Below are 23,823 nucleotides of genomic sequence, written 5' to 3'. Positions count from 1 at the left end.
AAGGTAATTATAGAAATAAAAAGATTATGTTTCAATGGATATTAAATTCTAGTTTTGTTAATTGAGGCCTGTACTTACTGAGACTCACTTTCCAGATAGTTCCTTGCTGTTATGTTACATTATTGCAAAGTTTAATTGAATTATTAAAAAGACACTCTAAGTTTGTTTCTGAAGCTCAGTAATCTATTGTTGGATGAAGATCAGATGCCCTGGCCTACAATCATGAGATGATACACACTGGAACAGACAATTTAAGGACTATCTCCAAGCTAGATGGAAGGACCCTTATCAGGTATTCTTGACTAGCTCATGCACAATGAAACTGAAGGAAATTGACTCTTAGATTAATATTTCCACTTACAAAGGGCGTCTACACTGGACTGGCCTACAGAGAGGATTGCTGACCTCGAAGTCACCTTGAAACGATGCTCGAGCAGAGGAGAAACTCCCAGACCAGAATAAAAAGAAGACTACATCTGATGCAGACAGCTGATCCAAGACACCGGACCAGGGCTGTATACCAATTACTTTGATAATTGCTCACACCTTTGCTTATGAACTAAATGTATCTCACAATCTTATGCAGAGTTAAAGTTAATCCAGTTGTTAGGTTTATGGTCAATTACCTATATCCAGTACTTCTGGGTTACTTTGATGGATTTCTCCACTCCAAGGCTCTAATTAGATGGCCCTTAAAAAATTTACTCTAAAAGAAAGAAATTATAGTTCTGTTCAGGCCACTGTTGATATTAGTAGGTGGGATCCCCTCACCTGGCCAATTAATACTATCTGCTCTGACCCTGGACATAAATATGAATTTTCTTCTAAAGTGACTCAAGCTCAATCAGAGCAATAAACACAATTTCAGCCAAAGAATATAGACTCCCACAATTATGGGATAAATTTATATGATTAACACCAGGCTATGGTTATTTAAATTTAAAGGCTCCCTTTATATTGGGAGCAATCAGACAATACTAAGGATAAGTAGCCTAATAACATTAGAAAATTGGGCTGGGTGCCTTACGGACAATGCCAGTATGTCATTTCCCTTAACGATTAAGATTGGTACAAAACAGACTAAGTCAGATGACCTGGGAATATACTGAGCTGCACCTAATGAAAGATCTTAAATTTTACTTATGGCCTTACTATACTGCTAGTTATATTATTTGCATATTGCTTGTTTTACAAGATTGCTATTTCTCACATTACCAAATATGTGACTGAGCCTCTGATAAAATGATAACTAGGCAACCTGAAGCAGTTAACCAGACATACAGTTCTATATGAGATATATGATTATGCTCGTGTGACTCTAGAAATGTGACGATATAAGAGGGACTATTTTCCTGGACCACAACAGACTAGTAAGACAGGTGGCCCGGAGACTTTTTCTAACTGTATAAGTAAGGCATCATCCATAACAGCACATGGAGTGGCCTATCAACAAAATGCTCGCCTGACCTGGGAACGAGCATTCCCAGTACCATGGGATGAAATGGTCATGAAATGCCTCCCAAACCATGGTCGAATTTATGATTGTGAAGGATCCTGCCAATTAAAAATCAGCACTTGCCATTTGCCTCTACAAGGGTTCAGTTGCTAATTTTCAATTCAGCACACTCTGAAAGGAATTCAAGGTGAAGAGCAGGAATAAGGCATTTGGTGCTCTGGGAATTAACTACCAGATCAGGCCTTCAGTAGTTAGATATTTTCAGGAGACGATTTTATGAGCCCAAATTCTTGCTTCTCCTTATATCTAGAAAAGCACTAAAATCATTAGTGATGACATCTGCTTTGGCCATTAAGGAGAGAAAATACATTTGAAAGTCAGAATAGAGTAAGTGTAGTTCAGACATCTAAGGTAAAACTAGGTGGCCCTTGTAGATGTGAATTCAGACAAGCTTCAGTCTAGCTGAGAACATACATTTTCTGAACTGTATCCAACTCTAGGATACCTTGAGCTACTATCAAAACAGCTGCAACCTTGTGGCTGCAAGGACTCCTTAGCTCTCCTCACTGCAAACCAACCTATGCCTACCTAAGGGAATAACGCTGCTTCTGTTACAACCAATCAGGCCAGATACAAGGAGAGATCCAAGGTGTGAGAGCAGGCAGAAAGCATCAAAAACCAGGGTGAAGAACTCGATGGCAAATGTCCAGTGTCTTGCTTTGGCTATTGCCCTTCTTAGGCCCTGCCGCAATTATCCTGTTAGCCTTGCTTTTTGGACCATTCTTAATTTAAGTGCTTTCCTGCTTTATTTCAAATGTCTCCAGCAATTTCAGAATAAGAGTCTTCTGCTGCACAGGCTGGAAGCCTATCCCTGGGTCAGACTACCTAGATTTAGGCAAGAGAGAAAGACTTCTACTCTGGTAGGCAGGCCTACACCCCTGTACAGAAGGAAGAAGCTACAGAAGATGGAGACCTCCATCCATTTCCCCAAGAAGATTCTCAAGTATGAAGTCTCTCAGTGGGGAACTGAGAGAGGTGATCAGACAGGCTTACTGACCCTGACAGGCTTCCAACAAGGGGAAGAAAGTGCCAGGCTGATGAAAGGCAGGGCATTTTGCTCATCCCACAGCCGGCTCCTTAATTACAAGGACATGGTCCTACAACAGGATGATTTATATCGCACAACTGCTGCATTTAATTCCAAGGATCTCTTTTTCTTTGTTCTCTTTCTCCCATCGAAGTTTCTGTTTTAGGGCTGAGCTCCATGGGAGCAAAGAGCCAACAGTAGAAGACACTGGCACCACTGGAATGAGGATAACATTGGCAGAGCCTGCCAATAAAAGACCTCAAGGCCCAATCGGGGGCTGGAGCTGTCTCGACTGGCTACCTGGCTGACGGCTGCCCTCTGGGGTGTTTTCTTTTTCCTTCTTTCTCTGAGCAATAAGGCAATTCTTTTTTCCACTTCGTCCCTCTCCCTCGATTGAGAATTCTTTCTCAATTTCGAGCAAGGACCCACACGTTTTGGGGGGGGGGTCTTGCCTACTCATTTGGTGGGTTTTCCAATTTGGGGATCCCTCTATCCACTAACATAACTAGTAAAGTTCATAGGAATATATTCGAGAAACTCTAAAGTATACCAGGATAATACACAGGAACGCTCAAAATAATACTGCTTCTAAGAGCCAACAACTGTAAATTGTCTCCAGCAACAGAGGAGCGGGTAGAGAAGTTGTGGTATTGTCATAAAATGGAACAGAACGGTGAAAATGAAGTATCTTAGGCCTCAAGGATAAAAATGGATGGATCTCATAGAAATATTGAGTAAAAAAAGCAAACTCAGAAGACTACATATGGAGCAATATCATTTATATAAAGTTTGAAAACATGCTAAACAATTCTATCCATGGTTTAGGGTTACACAGCTAAGTCAAAAACGATCAGATTCCAGATAAAGTTTCCCTCTGACAGGCAGGAGAGGTTGTCACCAAAGGAGACACAAGGGATTTAACTATGTGGGCAAGGTTTTGTTTGGAAAGTTGGATAGTGGGTACACTATTACTAGTTTTAAATATTAATTTTTAAAATAAAAACAAATTGACATTTAAAAAAAAAAAAGTCAAACTAAGAAAAATATTTCATCAGTACGGGCATTTTGAGACTCTAGGTTTCCCCTTGGTTTGAACCTAACAGGAAGAGAGCCATTTATATATACTGTCAGTCTTTTCAGAATCATTTGCTAATGTAAAATATATTTCAGAGATCATCTTTTAAGGAAACAAAGTGATACCATACAGTTTGTGTCCAGTAGCCATTAGTCATCTTTTTACTGCACCGAAACTCAGGCCTAGTCCTCTCCTTGCTTTGCCGCAAGACCCCTGGGATGGGCTGAACCCCTCCCTGACTCCTCACTACCCTTCTCCTGACTTCCGAGGTCCTTCCTATGCCACCAGGTCAGCTTCAACAATGAAGACAGCTCCCAGCATTTTATGTGAATGATTTCGGCAATCTATAGCCATGTCAGGTCAGGTACCAGTCGTGTTTTCTTTTTACAGATGAGGAGTCTGAGGCTCAGAGAGGATGGGCCTGCGGTGCTAGAGGGCTGGGACTCTGCAGGGGTGCCCGGGGGGCCAGGCCCGCAGCTCACCTCTTTGCAGTGCTGTTCCCTCAACAGGTCTCGGAGGGTGCGGTTGGTCTCCTCAAATGTGCTCAGCTTCTGGAGGAGAAGTTCTTTCTGCCTCGTCAGGGTGTTGATGTCCGAGCAGGTCATTTGTTTCTCCTGGAAGACAGCAGGCAGTCTTACATGGCACAGGGGGAGAACGGACGAGCTGGCACAGGGAGTCTCCATGGGGAACTTAAGAGGTGCTGGTACCAGGAAGCCCAGGCCAGAAGAGCTGGGCAAAGGCAGGCTTCCTAGAGGGGGTAGACGTGGTAGGACAGGCAGGAGCTGAGCCTGCTGAGAGCACCAAGTGGGAAAAAGGGCTGGAGAGCTCAGTGTGGGTGAGTATAGTTAGGGCAGGCTTCCTGGAGGAGGCACGCTTCCTGGACGACAACACTTGGTGGCTGACACTTGCAGGAATCAGACGTGTGCCTCAACTCACTGTGACCCCAGGAGACCCATGATGATGTCTCCTTAGAGGCCCTGGCCACTAAAGGTCATCCTCAAGGGTCAGGCCCTGGAAGTGAACGGGGAGTAGGGGGCTGAGGAGTTAAGTGTGCCCTGCCCTGGCCTGAAGATGTCATAGTCAGCATGATGACTGTGTAAAGACCCCACCACAGTTTGCAGCTGCCCTCTCTGGGCCCAGCCCCAGGGCTGGGTGCTTCTGCTGGCCACCTACTGTCTTCAGTTTCCCGATGGTGTCCTTCAGGGCCATGACTTGTTTGGCAGCGGCAGCCCCATCCATTTCAGCCTCCACCAGCTTGGACATGAGGCACTCCTTCTCCTGCTGGAGGTGTTTCTTCTGAAGCCTGGGGCCAGAGAGAGTAGGGCTCTGTGAGCCCTCTCAGGCCTCTGCCCGCCCAGAGCTCCGAGGCTCGCCTCACAATGCCCTGCGAGGTTTATCTATCTCCTGGTCAGGGAAAGGTGGGGGAGGGGGCAGGGATGGCCCTTCTGGCCTAAGCGGCCTTCTAGAAGGCCACCTGGGCCCCAGATCAGGGCCTCCATCCCAGGCGACATTATATCACCTGCTGTCTCTCAGACAGAAACTAGCATCACCTCTGTCCCCAGCCACTGCCATGGGCGTCTAACCATCGTCTTCAGGACCATTTTCGAGCCCTCCCCTCCCTCCCCGCACTGGAAACCCCTCAAAGTGCCACCAAGAGCCCGCTCCTGCCAACCTCTGTGGCACCTTTCGCCCTCGGCCCACCCTCTCTCCTCGCCCTGGCCTGCTTTCCATCTCTCAGCCCCAAACTCCTCCCACCTTGGGGCCTTCCCACGAGAGGTTCCCACCCCCTAGAATGTCTTCTTCCCAGCACCGACGGCCAAGCTCCGAACCCTCCTGCAGCACTGGGCTGTTTTTCCCAGAAAGGCTTCTCTCACTGGGAGTCCTGAGAGTATTGGGGACTGTGTTGAGCCCTACAACCTGGGAACGGGCCTGGGCCGCCACCTCCCCTGCCTTCCATCTGCAGGGCTCAGGCAGCCCGACAGGAGGCAGCCTGACAGGAGGGAGCCCGCCCATCAGGGCCGCCTTACATGGTGAAGTCCTTCTCCTCCTTGATGCGCTCGATGTTGTGCCTCAGCACCGTGTTCTCGTGTTCCGTCTCGGCCAGCTCCTGGGCCACCTCCTCCAGCTCCTCCTTGCGTTCCTCCAGGAACCTTTTGGCCATCTGGCGCTCTCCCTTCTGCATCTTGACCTGTGCAGGGGCACGCAGGCAGGGGCCACTGAGGGGAGGTGGCTCCTCTCTGCCAAGTCTCTAGGCCTGCTGCTTTGGACCAAGCGGAGGGCACCTCTGATTGCATGCTACGTGGTACTGAGGGCCTCTGGGACGCAATCTCAGTCCCTATCATCACAAAGACTCTGGGAAGACACTGTTCCTCTCAATTCCTCATTACTGAGGGATGGGGGCACAGAGAGCCTGAGTGACTCTCTGGTTAAGGACAGAGCCAGGATACAAACCGTGGTTCAGCTGGCACACCACGGGAGGAGAGGTCACAGAAAGGCCCTGTCCCTTGGGCTGTGGAGAAAGGCGGGCCTGTTGCCAGGCAGTCAGCGCCAGGTTCTCCAGGAGGGCCCACAGGGTCCAGGCGAAGGGATGGATTAAAAACACAGGCCATGTTAACAACCAAGACCTGGATTCCATGGCAGCTCTACCAACTTCCTAGTTGGGGACCTTGGGCTTCCAGGTTGTTTCCAATTAGATTGCCACGTCCATCCAAAGGCACAGCCCAGCAACTGAGGACAAGCCTCCTTCGCCTCTTTGGGGTTTTGTTTCCTGTTTTTTTGTTTTGGGTTTTTTTTTTTTTTTTTTTTTTTGGTTTTTTAAAATTTTGTAGAAAATGGAAGACAGAAGCCCCAGTGTCCCAGCCACTTTATCTCCAAAATAGAGACAATAATACCACTGGCTTCATTTACTTTTGCAAAAAACCAAACCAGGGCATCCATACAGAGCACCAGACAAGGTCAGGGCCAGAACTGGGCTAAGTTCTTGATGGAGAGGGGCCCCAGGTTGCCCCAGCTACCTCCCCAGAGGCATCTGAAGCCCTGAGAGGCCTGCAGAGGCAGCCAGGAGGTGTCCACCAAGAACCCACCTGGGGAGTCCCGCACGTCCTCGGGACACTAGCTGTCCCAGCCCCCCACTCCCTCACCTCAGACTTGAGACAACCAACCGCATTCATGAGACTGTCAATCTTCTTATCATAACGGTTCATTTTACAATGACCCGAGTCATCATCTTCTGTAGAGAGGTCACTTAACCGCATCACTGAGACTAGCTTTTCTGAAGACGGTGGCGTGATCTCCAGGCAATGGGGTGGATTCTGATGTAGAGGAGGGAGAGACACATGATCTCGTAAGACAGAACTGCAACCATTGGTTCCACCACACCTGGCTGTCCACAAGAGGCAGGAAGAGCTAAAACTGCCAACAGGCAACCACAGGGACCCCAGGAGGAAGAGTACTCATTACCTACCCCTTGTTTAAATGATGTTTTTGAAGATATTCTAACATACAAATAAAAAGCCTGTGTTACAACGCCAACTTTAAAACGAAGGGTATAACAAATTGGCAAAAACTGTAATTCCCAAAGTTGGCAAAAGTTTGGGGCAATAGATATTTTCATATACCTAGGGTAGACGTAAGATATGTCTTTTAAAGACTTTTTAAAAAAGTCTTTTAAATGAACGTGAATACATGATAGTGGATAGCCACAAAGGCACACAAATCTTTGAAAGGTATTTTAAGGACAAGTGGGGAAACCTGAATATTGAATATTATATGATATTAAGAAATGAAGTTTAAAAAAAGAAATGAAATTTTCAGGACTAATCACTGTTATTTTGGTTATGGAGAAAACATTATTACAAATGCATATTGAATAATTTATGGTTAGAATGGTATGTCTGGGAAATATACTTAAATACATCAGCATAACAAAAAAAATTTAACATATGTGCCCCTCAGAAGAATTTATATAAAGCCTTATAACACTTTACTTTTAAGACTTCAAAAAGATATTCTAATCTAGGGACCAATGTTTCCATGGGGTTTTGTTCTACTGAACTTCATTCTCACTCTATAAATTTATTCCAGTACATTAAGTAATTGTTATTTCTCATTATTTGCACAGTTCTTTGCTCCTCTTAAGCTGAGGTAGCTAAACTTCTCTGCCAATTTCCAGGGAAAGATGATAGCTATCAGGAATAAAAGAAAAATGGCCAGTGCGGGTGGAACTGTTATCTCAAACAAGTAAGACTCATAGGGTGCAATTTAAAAAACGTATGTGCCCTTTGTCCCAGAAATTCTATTTCCAGGGATTTATCAAGAATATCTAAGAATATGAATCAATATTTAAATTCAAGGCTAGGATACAGATAAATATATATAACAAGATAGTATTGGTTAAATACTTAACAGTTCACAAATGTACACACAATGGAATAATGCCTTAAAAATAATATGCAATGTATAGTCAAAATATGTGGGAAAAAGAATATTATACAACAGTGAGTAAATATAATCCAACTGTTAACAAAAATCAAAAGAAAGAGGCTATTCACAAGGAAGGATCAGGAAAGTTTGCACCTAGAAGTTACATGAGTCTTCTCATGGTGGTGGGATTCCAGGTGCTTTTTACTTTCTTCCTAGTGCTCGTTTAGACTTTCTAATTTTTCAACAATGACTATGCATTGCTTTTATAAGAAAAAAAAGTTATTTTTAATGTTTAAAAGGAGGACAAGAGAAGAATATACAGACAGTATGATCACAATTTAAAAAAAAAACTGCATAGGAAAAAGTGATAGTAAAGGTACCAAAATATTAATAGTTTCAGGAGAGAAGTTATCCTTGGGGATGGCAGTGACAGGAGCAGGACCAGAGAGGAGCTTCTGGGGAAGCTAGTGATGTTGCGTCTGGAGCTGGGTGGTAGTTATACAAGTATGTTCTGTTTGTAAAAATTCACCAAGGGGGAGGGTGTAGCTCAAGTGGTAGAGCGCATGCTTAGCATGTATGAGGTCCTGGGTTCAATCCCCAGAACCTCCTCTAAACATTAACAAATAAACCTAATTATCCCCCACCAAAAAAAGGAAAAAAAATAATTCACCAAGCAACACACTTCCAATGCGTGTACTATCCTGCAGTTTCTAGCAAAATGTTTTTAAAACTTAATAGCAGCCAGATTAGAGGAGTAGAATTACAGGTGATTGTCTATTTTTCTGTATTTTCAACTTTCTGTCATAAAAAGAGATTATTTATTTATTAATGGAGGGGAGGAAAAACCCAGACCTGCTTTCTCCCAGAGATCAGCTTATGTAACAAAAGGGGTCTTAAAAATTGACAAGAGTCCCTATGTGCACCTAGCAACTTCTAGGGCCCATGTCCAGCTCCACCACAAACTTTCTCCTCCTCCGATTTTTTCTCTTGCCCGTAATGGAAGGGCCAGGCTGGGGCCTCCGGGGAACAGGGAGGGCCACTGAAAAGTGGAAAGGGACTGGCCACAGAGGACAGCATGAAAGACAGCTATTGCTTGAGAGCCGGCAAGTCACATCTCTGGGCCCCTCCATTTCTAGGGTTCTGTGGCCCCAGGACTGGAAGGGGCATTGAGCTTTCCAGAGGGAACCACCACAGCTCCAAGCGACCCATGTCAACAGGAAGTCCATTTTCATAGCACCATAACTTATATGTACCTTTTGAAAACTACCAAGTCTTTTCCTTTTTAAAAAAGCATTTTAAGTGATAAAATATAGCAAATTTGTTATAAAGAAATTCAAGCAGCACAGGGAACTATATTCAATATCCTGTAGTAACTTATGGTGAAAAAGAATATGAAAATGAATATATGTATGTTCATGTACGACTGAAGCACTGTGCTGTACACCAGAAACTGACACAACACTGTAAACTGTCTATACGTCAGTAAATATACATATACCAAAAAAATTTTTTTTAAATTAAAAAAAAAGAAATTCAAGCAGACCATAAAAACATGAAGCATTAAAGCCTCCCACACACAGAGGTAATCACGGTTACTACTTCTTGCAGATCATCCCAGAAAATGTTTGCACATACAAACATACCCATATGCACATGGACACACAGACACCATTTTCTGCGCAAATAGAACCAAACTCTCCATGCTGCGCCTCTCTGTGCTTCGTTATCACGTAGAACTGTCTAGCTCGATCTTGTCGTGGTTGCATGATATTCCATCGTACGGATGTGTCATGATTTAACCAATACCCTCCTGACAGACATTTAGGTTGCTTTTAATTTTTCTCTATTGCAAACAGTGCTTTAGCAAACATTCTTATACCCAGGTCCCTGTATTTTCCAGTGAATTTTTTAGAATCAGTTCCCAAGTGTAAAACTAGAGAATCCATGTTTAAGCAGTCACCACCAAACTGCCTCCAGAAACACTGAGTCGGTTTCACAATCCTCTCAAATCTGTCTGAAGAGATTCATTCATACCCCATACACTTGTCAACACGAGATTTTGGTAACCTTTTCAACTTTTTTTCCATTCAATAAAAATGCTAGTTTGTTGTTTTTTTCTAAAATACAGTTGTTTTTAATGTACATTTCACTGATTATTAGTGAGGTACACATAGTAAAAAATTTAAGAAAGCATTTTAATTCCAACCTTCCTTGTACGTTAATATAGAGAGATATGCAGACACTTTCCATTTCCCTAGAATACCCATACTTCCTTTGTCTTTTAGGGATAAAATGGTACATCAGGGAGTCAAGAGCATGGAGTATGACTATAAACTTCAGAGTAATTACTGTTATTTCTAATTTTAAAAGTAATAAGCTATCAGAAAAATAATGAACCTTTCCAAATAGATCAGGCATCAACATCTTAAGGTACAGCTGTCCCTCGGTATCCACAAGGATTGGTTCCAGGACCCTCACAGATACCAAAATCCGAGGATGCTCAAAGCCCTTATACAAAACGGTGTAGTGTTTTCACACATAACCTATGCACATCCTCCTGTATACTTTAAATTATCTCTACATTATTTACAATACCTAGTGCAATATAAATGCTATGTAAACAGTTGCCAGCACATATTCAAGTTTTGCTTTTTGAAACTTTCTGGATTTTGTGTGTGTGTGTGAGTGTGTGGATGTTTTTCAATCTGCCGTTGGTTGCGTCCGCAGATGTGGAACCCGCGGATTTGGAGGGCTGACAGTAGTCTCAAGCCCTCTAGTAGTCCCAACAATGAGATCTTTGTCTAAAACACAGCCAAAAGGCCTTGTCTTATCATTGGGTTTTTTTCACTGCAATTGACTAGAATGTAAGCATAAGGAGGGAATGTCTGCCAGTTTGCAGCTATAACTCCAAAGCCCAGCAGCGTCTCAAGAAATGCACAGATTTTTTTGTAAGAAATTACTGCACAGATGGATGGATGGACAAGCAAAACTTATTGAGGTATGGCTAAAACAAGACAACAGTCCCCTTGGCACCTTGACAACTAATACTGAAGGCAATTATTCCTCAGGAGGTTGTGCCAGTAGTTTTGATGATATCTATGGAGTTCGTGCATGGTCTCTTATGGGCGACCACAAAAGAGGCGATGCTTTCTTGGATATGTACGTTTTGGTATTTATTTTTAAATTATGCCTCAGATGTCATGGTTACGTGGGGCAAGACGTGTAGCTCCTCATGTACAAATCAGAGAAGCTACAAGAACAGCCTCTGGAATGAGACACCCCTGAGTCCTAACTCCAGCTCTGTGACTCTCTGTGAGACTTAACCTCTCTGAGCCTTGGTTTCCTCATCTGCACACTGGGACCTACCACATCGCAGTGTTGGAAGGACTCAAGAAGATTCCCGTACTTTCAGAGTTTAGCAAGGCGCTCAGTAAGCAGGACCCGCTGGGATGTCTCTGAGAGCTACAGCCGACCCTGAACCATACCGAGTGTAAGGCTTGCTAGAACCTGACCAATCCGAGAAGAAAAGCCTGAACAAGAATGAGCCTACCTCCCACTTGCATCCCACATGCCGGGTGGATGATTTTCCAGGGGGCATCCAAGGTACCTTGGTTTTCACCCGGACACTCCGCCGTACATTCACGGTGTCCCCTTTCATTCCGCGCTTATGAGATTTCTGTGGAAAGGGACAAACCCAGGGTCACTTCCCCACCCAGTTGGCCGTGGCGTCACTCTGGTGGCATCCGCTTCCAACTCTGCAGGGGAGCCTCTTCTGACTAAGGCTACTGCTGCCATTTCTGGATGACAGTCCTGCCTACCTTCCAACCAGGTGACTGACCTCAGACAGCGAGCACTTGTCTTGCAAACCTCTGGAGTTAGAGGCGCGAGGAAGCTAAGCTGGGAGCTATCACCCTGCTCCACAGCCTCCACCTCGCCCCCCTGGCATGCTCCTACCTGGCTGTTGGTCGCTGATGGTTTCGGGAGTTTTTTAATGTGGACGTGGACAGGGGTGTTCTCATCCACGTGAACATGTAAGGGGGGAGTTGAAGAGCGGTCCTTCATGGTTCGCTTCTGGCAGGCGGGGGAGGACAACACAAAAAAGGTTGATCTGTGGATGAGTAAACTGGGCATGAAAAACAACTCACAGCCTCTGGGGGCCACTGAAAGCCTAGCCACCAAGCGAGCAGGACAGCGACCAGGACTACTGGCATGCAGGCAGGAAGCAAGGCGGGAGCCACTCAGCAGGCTCGTGCAGAGATCCCAGCTGAAGACCACCAGGGAGGTGCTGGTCTGCTCAAGAGAAGGGACTGCAAGACCCGCAAGTTCTACCAAGGAGCCCAAACCCAGGCGCCTGGGTGTTCAGAGCTGAGTCTCCTCCCAAGCCTCCTGAGATTTAGCACAGCACAGCAGGGAAACAGGTGACTCCTTCTACACTGGAATCTGAACTGGCGTGCAGATTAGCATGGGAAACACATAAAACAGTTAGGGTGCAAAAGAAATCGAGCAACAGGAAGGTAAAAGACGATGAAGACGATGAAGACAGAAAGCTGGAGGAAATGCCGAGATGAGAAGGTTGTGTACTCTGAAGACAACATAAGCAGGGCAGAACACAGACCCCCTCACCCACCACCACCAGCTAGCAATCTCCCCTCATTTTTTTTTACTTTTTTTTTTTTTTGATAGTCTATTTTGAGATTTTTGAAATTTGTCTGGAAGAATTAGGGTAAGACAACCTCCTCACACCCGGCAGCCTGACCAAAGGCAAAACCAAAATCTAATCAATCAGCAGGCTATGATGCATGAAGGCATCTAACAAAGCGCCAAGACACAGTGATGCCCACGGAAGCGGTTTTTGGCGGGGCCGCAGACTGGAGGGCTGCTCCAGGCGCACATCACCTACCGTCACAGTCACACTGGGTGCGCCACAAGGTGTCCTCAAGACCTTTTTCTGCGTGAGACTCGTTACTCCGTTCTTCCCACACGATGGAAACCTGTACCCAGGCACAAGAACCAGATTATAAGCAGAAAACTAGGGCTCTTCTATTTCTTAGATCTCCCGAAGTTATGTACTACATATGGTGGCTAACACGTCCGCAGCTAGGAGAACCAGTCTGGAATTACTTGGCTCCCTTTACACGAGCACCAAACACTCATGGTGTGCCCGGCAGGGGGATGGAAACGGGGTGATGGGCACTCGCAGGGCTAGTCTTTTAACCTGCCATCGCATCACACGTATTGTGACCTTTTGCTGAAAAGCCCAGCTGTCACCCTGTCTGTCAGAGGACAAAAAGCAGGCAGCATGTGAGCAACAGCCAACATCCTAGTCTGGCCAAGTGTGAAAGAGCCCAGGGCAGTGCCTGGAGCAATGCTCAGCGAATGACGACATGAAAAGACAGAGCAATAGGCTCAGGAACAAAGTCTCTGTGGCTCATATTCATACAATTATTCAATTGAGAGGATGAAAAATGACTATTTCCCCAAGTATTCCACTTGCTATCCTTTAAGCACCTATGAAGTGGGGTTATTTTTGTTTAATTTTTTTAATACCACTTGTAATCCATCTTGCTTATACATAAACAGCCCCATCACCAAATTTGCAAATAAAGCAAAAGTTTAATCTCCAAAATTTGGCCGCAGCACCTCCCAGAATTCCAGGATGGGAAGGGACTTGGAAAGTATATTTGATCCATCCCACTGCCTGATGGCCCCAAAATATGGCCTCGCCCTTGCCCTCCATTATTTTAGGAAAAACATAATACAACATAAAAATCTTTAAATACTTTAGCATACATTTTGCTGTATGTATATTGCACCTTGATAAAAAAAATTATTGAACGCTACTAATTATTTAGCCAAGGACTGCCAAATCTGAGCAGACAGGGTTTTTTTTTTCCCCTCAAGTAAAACATTTCTGTTCGCTTAAAGCTGATAGATTTGGGAAAGCTCTCACCCTCAGCAGGCGTTCCATCAAACCACCTGGATTCCATCAACATCTGACTAATTGCCACATCTACCTCAGACATTATTGTTGTTATTTATACCTAGCCTCCTTTCAAAAAAGTTCTGACTATTCCAATGACAATGATGGTGATCTTATTTGCTACCAAGAACTGGGGCAACGGAGGAGGGAGGACCAGAGGGAGGCAGAGCTGGGATTATGTGCATGTATTTTCCACCTCCTCTTAAAAATTATTTTTAAATGTTTTGGTCCAGATTTTCAGTACACAGAACAAGGAAACTGAAAAGAGAAGCCTCCAGCGAGCCTGGCCTGGGAGCCCCTGCCCACTTTTCCCTGCCATACAGTGGAGGTGCCCCCAACACTAGCAGTACCTGGGGGAGCCGCCTGAGGATGAGGCAGACATGGCTAGGCATCAAAGCCGCAAAGGTGGGCAATTGGGTCGGCAGGCTCTGCGCAGGGGGACCCAGAGGGGCTTGACAATGAGAATCTCAGGGGCCCGGCATCAAACGTCCTCTCTGAGGGGAGGAGGGTGGAAGCTTTGGGGGTGGCAGTTGGATGAAAACTTGGGAGGCGCTCCTCTACTGTCCAAGTCGCACAGCAACTGTCCTGCCGAAGTGTTGGGAGATAGGAGAGGCTGAGCGACCTGCGAGGAGGCGGGTGGGCGGGGCGGTAGGAGCTCCCCTCCACAGGGAGGGACGGGGGGGCGGAACTTCGACGGAAAAGACCACCACTCCCAGGCCCCACAAAGGGAGGGAAGGTGGGTGGCCACCAGAGGGGAAACCTGAGTTGCTGGTTGGCATGCGAGGAGGGCGGGAGAGAACCGCTAGGCCCCAATTGGGCCCCAGAGGGCCGGAACAGGCACACAGAGCTGGAGGGATATTCGGGGCGGGGCCCGGGCAACTGTCTCCTAGGAGAAGGGGCGTTCCCGGCAGAATAGATACCCAAGAGGACCAATAGTATTTGAAGGAGGGAGGAGCGGAGGCTGCAGGGGGAAAGGGAAGCTAGGCAGCGAGTGGGTGCCCTGACCGCTGAGGGAAAATCCTCCCAGGCGCAGCAGCGGCCGCTGGGATTTACTATCCAAGTTAGAGCAGGTTAGACGCCGGGTAGTGCAGAGAGAAGGGCGGGACGCCCAGGAGGCCTGCTGGCCCGGTGAGCCTAGTCGGGTCGGGCGGCCCGGAGGCGGTCCCCGGGGACAGCGCTGCCTACGAGGAGCGGGCAAATAACTGCCGGGCTGAGGCCCGCAGGGAGGGCGAGGGGGACGGGGCGACGCCCACCGGCGGGCAAGAGGGCGCGGGGCCAGTCTCCGTCGGCAGAGAGGCGGGACGACCACACACCAGCGGGCAGGAGGGGCCCAGTTTCTGCCCATAGAGAGAAGGGCGAAGCCCTGCCGGAGGGCAGCAGAGGAGGGAGCAGAGCCCTGCCGGTGGCCAGGTGAGGAGAGAGGCGGCCGGCCCGCCCGTTAGGGGGAGGAGAAGGCCCGCGCCGGTGGGCGGGGCAGGGGGCCAGATTCTGACGGGAGCCGGACGAGCGCGCCGCAGGGTGCAGGTGGGGGTGGCCCAGGGGGACAGCGGGACCCGGCGATCTCGGCGGGGGCCATCCCGCCCGTGGGGACCAGGCCTGGCGGCGGCCGCGGGACGCCCGAGAGCGTCCTGGATCCCGCCTGCCGGTAGCCTCTCACCAGGAGCGACACGGCTGCGCCCAGAAACGCCTCCTTATGAAGTCGTTGAAGTCGGAGGCCAGGGTCGTGCCATGGAGACGCCGCGGCGGATGCAGTCCAGCCCCGGCTGCGACTCCTCCCCGCTTCCGCCTCCTTTTCCGACACCCGATCGGCAGCTCGCCCATTGGCCGGTTCAAACCCCCCGGGGAGCCTCTCGGGTTTCGCCATTTAGGCCCAGCCCCTGGCGTCACAGAGATGCCCCACCCCGCCAAAGGTACCGCCCACTTCCGGGCCACGAGTCGTGTCGCCATGGAGACGCACGACGCCACTGACGGACCTGGCCCGGGCTTGCCTCGCTGTTCAAGGCCTGGCTTTCCCCCTCCGCCATTTTTACTCTTCCTTCGGTCGTCCTCGGTTCCCGTAACTCAAAGGAGCCCCCAAAATCTAATCTGCTCCCTCTGATACGTATTAGGACACTGGGCTCAGAGAGGAGTCACAGAACAAGATAGTGTCCGGAGCTGAGCGCTGCTTCTGAAAATCCAGCCCCGTCTCTCCTCCCCTGTTGGTGCAGACATGGAGCCCGCTTCTTTACACCACTCAAGACTCTTCCCCTGTCCTATATCCCTCTGTCTTTGTCCAGGTGGGAGGAAGGGTCCGCGTCCCCTCCTCACTGGCCTGCACGCTGTATGTCGCTATATATACACAGACCTACTCTGATGAGGTTCTTGCTGAGTCGCCATCTTCTCAACTATGCTTCACTATCAGCCAATCGTGGGGCGCTGTCACGTGGCTCACAGAGCCGCCATGGATTCTGGGAGACTTTAACATCCTCAGAGTCAGCCCAGACTCAGTTCCTTGACATCCTCATCTCCGTGACCTTCCCCGCACCTCGGCCATGTACCCCCAGGTCCACCTGAAATCTTAAATTCCAGCTCCCCCCTCTCCAAGCAGAACTCATTCTTCTGCCTTCCTGCTCACCGTCAAATGCTTACAGTATTCATTCCTCAGTGTGAGGGAGCCCTCCATTCCTCTGACTAGCTCATTTTTTCCCCTGTTGACTAAATGATTGATCCCCAATCCCTATTGTAACCGAACCACCTGAGTCTCTGCAAAGATCAAATCCACAAATCATTGCTTCCACCCTTAGCTTAGCCCTCAATATTGCCCAGCAATTGTTTTCTCTGTCCCTGGACCCCTCCCCCACCCCACAGTGGTTTTTTCAGGTTTTTGCCTCTTCTCCATCCCATATTCCAACTCTCCTTTTTCGTAGAAAAAAATAAAGCCATCCAGTGGAATTCCTTTCACCTTCTCCCTACTCTCCCTCATCTTTAACTTCCCCCACCTTGTGCCTCTCCTTCAGAGGAAGTGATGTTTTTCTTGCTGCCCAAGATAACCTTGTTTCCAGGCTTAAGTCAAACATCTCTGTAAAATGTCTCTTTCCACCCCCAATGCAAAGAGGGGAGGTGGGTATAGCTAAGTGGTAGAGCGCATGCTTAGCAAGCAGAAGGTCCTAGGTTCTATCCCTGGTACCTCCTCTAAGAATAAATAAACTTAAGTATCTCCCCCCAAAATAAAAAAAAAGTCATTAAATAAAAGTGCACACTTCCAATGCAGAGTTTTGATCATTTCTCAGTGCTCCTACATACAATGAAACAACATTTATTAAGTCCCTACTGTGTGTTAAGCCCAGTGTGATGGACACCAGACCAACACATCCCACTAAGTCTTCAAGGCACCCACAGCCAATCACTTTTTTTTCCAACAGAAGTTCTCACAGACTTATTACTGAGCCAAAGCACTCGAGCAGAAACACTGACACAAAGAGAAAAGTCATTTTCCCCATAAAATTCGTCCAGCCGTTCAGATAGTAGTGAGGTTTTCAGAGTGATATGGTAAGATGCAAATGACCCTGACACAGCATAAATACGTATGCCACCTCATGTACAGGGCTCCTTATAGACCCAGCTTGGTTCTTCTCCAATGCCTTCTCTTGGACACAGTCAACCACCCTTAATGTGACCAGATGAGATGATTAAAGCTTTCCCCTCCCCACCCACTGAAGGATTTTGCCTCTGTGGTTTTGTTCCCTACTCACCATCTGAGGAGGGTCCTTCCCTGCCAGTGCAGTTCTCTGGGGCTTTTGTGAAGGAGAATCCAAGAACGGGCAGGACTGAGAGATCATACCCCCTCAACACATACACATATATACACTCGTGCACATACTAGAGGCCAGTGATGAGGAGGAGGAGGAAAATCTCAGAAGAGGGGGAACAGAGAGGTATTGGGGGAAGGCTCCTAGCTTTTGGTAGTTCCTTGGTAGCAGAATTCCAGTCCACAAATGGTTTCCTCCATTTGTGTCTGTCTCCAAATTTCCCCCGTTTATAAGGACATAAGTTACAGTGGATTTGGGGCCCATTCTACTCCAGTATGACTTCATCCTAACGAATTACATTTACAACAACCCTGTTTCCAAATAAAGTCACATTCTGAGATAATGGAGGTTAGGGCTTCAACATACTAACTTTTGGGGGACACAATTCAACCCAAACAAAATACATACGTTCCATTTAAAGATGTATGATAAACACTGATGGAGCCACCATCCAGTTTAAGGAAGATTTTTTAAAATTTTTAACCAGAAGACACAATCTTAAAACATTAACACTGGTGATTTTATTTTCCTCATTCTGTTTCTCTGAATTCAGTGATGAACATGGGCCTTTCTTGTTAGTTAGGAATAACCACAGGTGAAGGAGGAGCTGTCAGCTCCAGCGCTGGGCCCTATCCCTGCGTGAAACTCAAAGCAGAAGGACACCCGGGTCCTCAGACTCAGTAACAGCCTCTCCATTTGCTCAAGGGCCTAATTACCAGTTGTTTCCATCCTGGAGCACTTCCTCCAGGGCCCTGATGCAACACCACAAGACTTCCCCTGGGAGGAGGAATCTGTGCCCCAAACTGGTCTGGCTTTTTCTTTCAGGTGACTTGAGAGATTTCAAGTCCTGGGTGCAGCAGGGAGAGAAAATTCCCCCAGGCCCTCTCAAGGCTTGGCTCCTCTTGGACCTTTGGCCAGCCCCTTACTGGCCCTGGGCCTCTGAGGTTGGATGGATGCAGGGCTCAACTGAGAAGAGAGTCCTGGTTTCCATAGTAGCCCAAAGCAGCGGTTCTCAAAGTGGGGTCCCTGCAGCACCACTAGGGAAATTGTTAGAAATGCACATTCTTGGTGCAGCCACGATGGAGGACAGCATGGAGGTTCCTTAAAAAATTAAAAATAGACTTACCATGTGATCTAGCAATCCCACTCCTGAGCATATACCTGGAGAAAAATAAAATTCCAAAAAGATACATGCACCCTGATGTTCATAGCAGCGCTGTTTGCAGTAGCCAAGACATGGAAACAATCCAAATGTCCATCAACAGATGACTGGATAAATAAGATGTGGTATATAGAATACTACTCAGCCATAAAAAAGAATAAAATAATGCCACTTGCAGCAACATGGATGGACCTGGAGATCGTCATTCTAAGTGAAGTAAATCAGACAGAAAGAAAAATGCCACATGATATGACTTATATGTGTAATCTAAAAAAAAAAAAAGGACACAAAATAAACTATTTATTATTTATAACTTAGATGATTGATTTCTTGAATATGTGTAAGCACATCTGACTGTCCTTTATGATTGGATTACTGCATTCTGTTGATTCTTATTTTGTGGTTGGCTTTATTCCTTTAACAACTATGTAAGTTTAAAAAGCTAAAGCTATAATCTGTTCTTGAGAACAATGATCAGTACATATATGTAAACAAAAAAATGTGCAGTATATTGTACATATGTATTTACATGCACTATAATGTATATGTGCAGTCAAGCTGTAATAATTCTACCTAATAAAACTGAAAAAAGAAAAATAAAGGATACCATTTAGAATCAGTAGAAACCTAAAGGTAACACTACGGAAAAATGACAACATAATATGCTACTATCTGCATTAAAAAAAAAAAAAAGGAATGCACATTCTTTAGGCCTCACCCCAGACTTAATGAGTCAGAAACTGGGGGGTGGGGGGGGGGTAGATGGCAATCTGTGTTTTAACAAGCTTTCCAGATGATTCGGATACACTCTAAAGTTTGAGAAGCACCTCCCAGGCCATCAGGGAGGGATCTTAGAGGGCAAATCTAGTCATGCCCCTTCATTTCACTGAGGGGGAAACAGGCATTTTACAGAGAGAAGGACCTCCCCGGAGCCCTGCTCTTTCCTCTGACTCAAGCAGATGTCCCAAATCCATCCTGATTCACTGTCATTGTCTGGAGGGTCATTGTGATAGCAACGACCATCCATGCAGCATCCAGACAACATGCTCACCTGCATTAGCTCAATGAATCCTCATGACATTCATGGGGGTTGGCTCAAGTGTAACCCCATTTTACAGAACAGAAAACTGAGCCTAGAGAAAGATCAGGACACTTGCCTGAGGTCACAGAGCTAAAAAGGGCTGAGACAACTCAAACCAGTTTTCTCTGCCCCCAAGGCCCATGCCGGGGCTGGCAAGACCACACCGAGGTCTGCGGGCAGGGCTCTTCTCCAGCTTCTAAATTTGGCCAAGAAACTGGAAGAGAGACAAAAAGGCAAAACAGCTCGCAAACAGCCAAAGCTACTACCACTTACTCATAGCAAAGCAACTCATCTCTTGGTTTGCACACATTTATACTGACCTTGATGGGTAGCAGAGGGGTGAGGGTGGGCAGAGCAGATTAGAAGCAGTCCACGGAGAGTGAGGAGGAATAGACATGGTTCTTGCTCCAGACTTTCCCCACTCTTACTTTCCTGTAGTTCCCCAAGCTTCCCATAAGCAGTAGGGGCTAGGGGCAAGGTTTCCCAACCTTTTTTTTTACAGCAGGGCATACAGAGAAAACCAAAATATTTACACAGCATCTGAGCAGTCTGGTAGGTATTGGTGGATGTTTGGAAGTCTTGATGAAAGTTTCATAAATCATTCTTTGTAGCATGTATTAAGATTAGAGACTAGTATGGAGTATTAGGGGAGATTTTAAAGCTCAATTTTGAGTAAAACTTCCGAATAAAACATTATGCTGGATTAAAGAAGACAGACATAAAAGGCCACAAACTGTGTGATTCCATTGATATGACAGTTTAGAAAAGGCAAAACCACAGGGACAGCAAACAGAGCAGTGCTCTCCAGTGCTTTCTGGGTGGCACAGGGGAACTTTTGGGGAGGTGTATATATTCCATATCTTCATTGTTGTGGTGGTGACATGACTGTTTACACTTGTGAAAAATCATCAAAGTCAATTTTACTAAACGTCAATTAGCAGCAGTTCCCAAACCTGTCAGCTCCTCAGAATCATCTGAGGTGGTTTTGTTCAGAAACAATCAGTCCTCACCCACAGCTTACTGAATCAGAACCCTGGGCGGGGGTGTTGGGGGCGGGCAGAAATCTGCATTTTTGACTAGCCGTGCAGGTAACTGGTGGTGGAATGTGTGATTTGGGGCCAGGACTTCTGGGTCTGGACAGGGGATGCCAAGCTTCGATCTCCAGCCCATACGGGACCTCTGAATCCCAGGCTCGTGTATTCAACTCCTACTTGACACCTGTACCTAGATCTCAAATGCAGCATGTCTAAAACTGATCTCCTGACCTGCCCCCAAGAAAGCTCCCCCAACCCCAAAGTCTTCTCTATTTTGGATGATGACATTTCCATTCTTCCAGTAATTTGGGCTCAAAACTTTGACATCATCCTCAATTGCTCTGTCTCTGTCTCTCTCCTTTGTTGTTTAGCTTTTATTTCATAATCATGAACAAATCTGCAATCCAGCTCCACTTGGAGGCAGGAAAGGAAAATATGGAACCCAAGGACTTGCAGGAGCACAAAGATTACAGGATGCCATGAACAGATGAGGGTGAGGGGTGCTGTCCTGAGCTATAGAAGAAATGGGCTGACGTTTAAGATAAAACACAAGTCAGATTTCTTAGAGTTGCCCACAGACAACAATGGTGAGCTTCTTACTGGTCTTGCCATTCCTGGAACCAAAGTGCTCCAAGGCTGCCTCACGGTTCATGCTCTTTTTCACTTTGCCAAAGACTACATGCTTGCCATGCAGCTACTCAGTCTTGGCAGCGCTGATGAGAAACAGGCAACTGCTTGTGTTGGGCCCAGCATTTGCCACCGACAAGATGCCAGGACCCGTGCACTTCAGGGTGAAATTCTCATCGAATTTCTCCCCATGGATGGATGCTGCCCATGCCATGATGGTATGTGAAGTCACCACCCTGGCACATAAATCCTGGAATAATTCTGTGAAAGAAGGACACTCATAACCAAATCCTTTCTCCCCAGTGCTCAGATCATGCAAGTTTTCTGCTGTCTTTGGAACTTTGTCTACACACAGCCCGAAGGAGAAGCAGCCCAGGGGCTCACCAACAATGTTGAAGAACACAGTGGGGTTGACCATGGCTAGGCAGTGAGAGGTGGTTCCCAGTGGTGGTAGTGGCCTCTGCAAAGCCTCCTCCCCTCTTGAAATTCTGCTAGCTCTGCCTTCTCACCATCCCTACTGCTAACACCCTGGTCTGAGGCACCATCAGGTCTCACCGGCATCATCACAATGAGCTCCTAACGTGTCTCCCTAGTTCTACCCTGGACCCAGCGACAGACAGTTAATTTCTCAGTACAGAAACCAGGGTGATCACGTTAAAATATGTTAGACCATGTCATTTCTCTGCCTTACACCTTCCAGCGGCTCCTTATCTCAGAGTAAAAGCCAAAATGGCCTCCAAGCCCTCCCTGCTCTGGCCCCAACATTGGCTCCATTACCTCCAGACCTTGGCTCCTCCTTGCTCATTCTGCTCTAGCCACAGTGGCCTCCTTACTGCCTTTTGAACCTGCCAGTCCTCCTCCTGACTCAGGACGTTTGCACACACTGCTCCTTGGCCCAGAATGGTCTTCCTTCTGAAATCCTGATACCTTGTCCCCTCACCTTCAAGTCTTTGTCCAGACGTTAACTTCTCAGATCAAAGTTGATATTTCCCCCCTCATTTTGTTCTATAGGACTTACCACCCTCCAGCATTTACTTCTCTGCTAGAATGTCAGCTCCACGAGGCCAGGGATTTTTTGGTCAGTTTTATTCACCGCTGTATCCCTAGTGCCTTAACATGGCACATAAGAGGTGCTCAATAAATGTTCATTTTAATGAATGAGAGGGATGCCTGAAGCCTAAAGAGGAGAAGGGACTTGCTCAAGGTCACAGCCACTCAGAATCAATGACTTTTGGTCTTGGAATGAACAAAGCACCAATCCTACGGCTCTGGCCCAAAGCTCTTCTCATAACTCTGCCAGGCTCTGGAACCACAGCCGGGCCAGCTGGACCTCATCCCCAGGACGGGACAAAGGAAAGCCCAGTCCCAGGGGGTGCCTGACCGACTCTGCCAGGCCCAGGAGCTTACACGACCAAGTCAAGGGGCTGCACGGGGGAGGGGCTCCTCTGAAGAAGGAAACTTGAAGATGGGGGTGCCACAGTGCCGTGCTGGGGGAGGCCACGGCAGCCATAACCAAGGCAAGGAGCCACCTCCCCACCCCTCTGGCTGCCTGAGTGCAGGCACTGGAGACAGCTGCTGGGCCCAGAAGCCTGATCCTGTAAGGGTGGGGAGGGAGGAAGGCCAGCAGTTCCCAAGCAGAAGAGCAGAAGGTAAAGCAGCTGCAGGTAACCCAGGGCACAGGGGCAGGTTCCAAATGCCCCAGGTTCCCTTCCTGTTGTGGGCCCCAGACCAGCAGAGGGCGCCCTGGGACACAAGGTACATGTTCTGCCACCTTGCACTCTCTGGTGGCCACGCTGGTGAGGGCAGGAGAGGAGCCACTTCCAGGGGAGGGGTTCCAACTGCACAGGTGAAGATCCAAAGGCAGGGAGGCCTTGGCAGCCCTGGGTATGGCCTGGGCCCACCTCAGGGTGAGGCTGGTGATGACCACGACAGCCCCAGTGGGTGAGCACTCCCTGTGGGCTGCGGTCCAGGCCCAGATGCTTTTACCTCCCAGCGCCAGTGAACTACTTCTCTCACCTCCACTTTACCAAGAAGTAGACTAAGAAGGTGATGCCTGATCACCTGACTCCTCCTCTAGGCTGCCCTCCCATCTGTGTCTCTCCACAGATAGG

At 47.3% G+C, this 23,823-nt stretch overlaps 1 protein-coding gene and 1 pseudogene across 6 annotated transcripts in view; both read right to left on the bottom strand.

Annotated features, from left to right (window-relative positions):
• Window positions 1-15,856, bottom strand: part of ODF2 (outer dense fiber of sperm tails 2) — a 33,374-nt gene extending 17,518 nt beyond the window's left edge. For 2 of the 6 annotated variants that reach the window (XM_031450587.2, XM_031450590.2), the window contains exons 1-8: window positions 15,678-15,856; window positions 12,941-13,031; window positions 11,995-12,111; window positions 11,591-11,716; window positions 6,759-6,929; window positions 5,646-5,806; window positions 4,792-4,921; window positions 4,101-4,232 (exon numbers count right to left, since the gene is read on the bottom strand). In XM_031450587.2, the coding sequence (XP_031306447.1) occupies window positions 4,101-4,232; window positions 4,792-4,921; window positions 5,646-5,806; window positions 6,759-6,929; window positions 11,591-11,716; window positions 11,995-12,111; window positions 12,941-13,031; window positions 15,678-15,841 (1,092 nt within the window). In that variant the 5' untranslated portion in view covers window positions 15,842-15,856. Of the gene's footprint in view, window positions 1-4,100; window positions 4,233-4,791; window positions 4,922-5,645; window positions 5,807-6,758; window positions 6,930-11,590; window positions 11,717-11,994; window positions 12,164-12,940; window positions 13,035-15,677 lie in introns of those variants that run through there. The other 4 variants (XM_031450588.2, XM_031450589.2, XM_031450595.2 and 1 more) reach the window with 4 other exon arrangements.
• A 5,791-nt stretch (window positions 15,857-21,647) lies between these two features.
• On the bottom strand, window positions 21,648-22,331 carry LOC116152747 (peptidyl-prolyl cis-trans isomerase A-like; annotated as a pseudogene).
• Window positions 22,332-23,823: the final 1,492 nt, after the last annotated feature.

Source organism: Camelus dromedarius, chromosome 10 (genome assembly GCF_036321535.1).
Source record: "Camelus dromedarius isolate mCamDro1 chromosome 10, mCamDro1.pat, whole genome shotgun sequence".
Lineage (NCBI taxonomy): Eukaryota > Metazoa > Chordata > Mammalia > Artiodactyla > Camelidae > Camelus > Camelus dromedarius.
This window is presented reverse-complemented; position numbering and strand designations above follow the sequence as displayed.